Genomic DNA, 1,579 nt, shown 5'->3' with positions numbered 1-1,579 from the left:
TGATGGCTCCTTCAGGGACTTATGGTTCTGATTTGGTATGACCATTCTGTACATGTTAATGTACAAATAAGGAAATATCAACTCTTCCAGAAGCTGGCCCAGGCCCATCTCAGAACTTAAGCTCTGGCCATTCTTCCTTGTGTCTTATTCTTAGACAGCTCAAGGCCCTTCCTTTTCTAACTGAGATCCCAACCCAGCCTCTTTTCCTGACACTAAAAAGGAGTCTGATAAACAAACCAAGATTCTGATTCCTCCAATCAAGAATCTCTCTTCATGACTGAAGCTGGAGATTCATTTCTGTATTGATGGCTGAAGGAAACCGGACAAGAGTTGGGGAGTTTATCCTCATGAGCTTCTCTTCCCTACCTACTGAAATACAGTCACTACTCTTCCTGATATTTCTAATCATCTACCTGGTCACACTATTGGGAAACAGCCTCATCATTCTTGTTACCTTGGCTGACCCCATGCTGCACAGCCCCATGTACTTCTTTCTCAGGAACTTGTCCCTCTTGGAGATTGGCTTCAACCTAGTCATCGTGCCCAAGATGCTGGGGACCCTGCTTGCCTGGGACACAACCATCTCCTTCCTTGGCTGTGCCATGCAGATGTATTTCTTGTTCTTCTTTGGAGCTGCTGAATGCGTCCTCCTGGCCACCATGGCATATGACCGCTATGTAGCCATCTGCAATCCCTTGCACTACCCAGTCATCATGAACCAGAGGACACGTGCCAAATTGGCTGTTGCCTCCTGGTTTCCAGGCTTTCCCGTAGCTACTGTGCAGACCACTTGGCTCTTCAGCTTTCCATTCTGTGGCACCAACAAGGTGAACCACTTCTTCTGTGACAGCCCACCTGTGCTGAGACTGGTGTGTGCAGACACAGCAATGTTTGAGATCTATGCGATTGTTGGAACTGTGCTGGTCGTCATGATACCCTGCTTGCTGATCCTGTGTTCCTACATTCGCATTGCTGTTGCCATCCTTAAGATTCCATCAGCTAAAGGGAAGCATAAAGCCTTCTCTACCTGCTCCTCCCACCTCCTTGTTGTCTCCCTATTCTATGTATCTTCAAGCCTCACCTACTTCCGGCCTAAATCCAATAATTCGCCTGAGAGCAAAAAGCTGCTGTCATTGTCCTACACTGTTGTGACTCCCATGTTGAACCCCATCATCTATAGCCTAAGAAATAATGAGGTGAAGAATGCCCTTGGCCGGACTTTCCGCAAGGCTTTCGGCCTTAGAATTTGCATCCCATAGACATTAAGAAATGAGAGTAAAGTGTACTCAATGTGGAGCAATCAGTTTCATATTTGGGATTCCTCTGCCTCCCTTGCCATCTCTGTTGGGATGAAACCCAGCTGCTGAAATGACTATTGGGAAGCTCAGAAGAGGGAAAAGAGCAGAGAAGTAGGTTGGCCCTGTTTCTACCTCCTGGAAAACTCCTCTGTTCATTGTAGGCTTACGTTATTTTTTCTTATTGGTGTTTCAATAATTCTGTGCCATATAATTCCAGATATTCACATTACTATGTCCACATTGTGAACAGCATGAAACTGCTTATAATCCTATTGTGGGAA

The 1,579-nt window shown here is 45.9% G+C and overlaps 1 protein-coding gene across 1 annotated transcript; it reads left to right on the top strand.

The window, feature by feature from the left end:
- The first annotated feature begins 267 nt into the window (after nt 1-267).
- LOC125916618 (olfactory receptor 10A2) lies at nt 268-1,325 on the top strand. The gene has a single exon (XM_049622940.1). The coding sequence runs from the start codon at nt 306-308 to the stop codon at nt 1,257-1,259; it is 954 nt and encodes a 317-aa protein (XP_049478897.1). The 5' UTR covers nt 268-305; the 3' UTR covers nt 1,260-1,325.
- The last annotated feature ends 254 nt before the right edge of the window (nt 1,326-1,579 follow it).

This window comes from Panthera uncia, chromosome D1, assembly GCF_023721935.1.
Source record: "Panthera uncia isolate 11264 chromosome D1, Puncia_PCG_1.0, whole genome shotgun sequence".
Lineage (NCBI taxonomy): Eukaryota > Metazoa > Chordata > Mammalia > Carnivora > Felidae > Panthera > Panthera uncia.
This window is presented reverse-complemented; position numbering and strand designations above follow the sequence as displayed.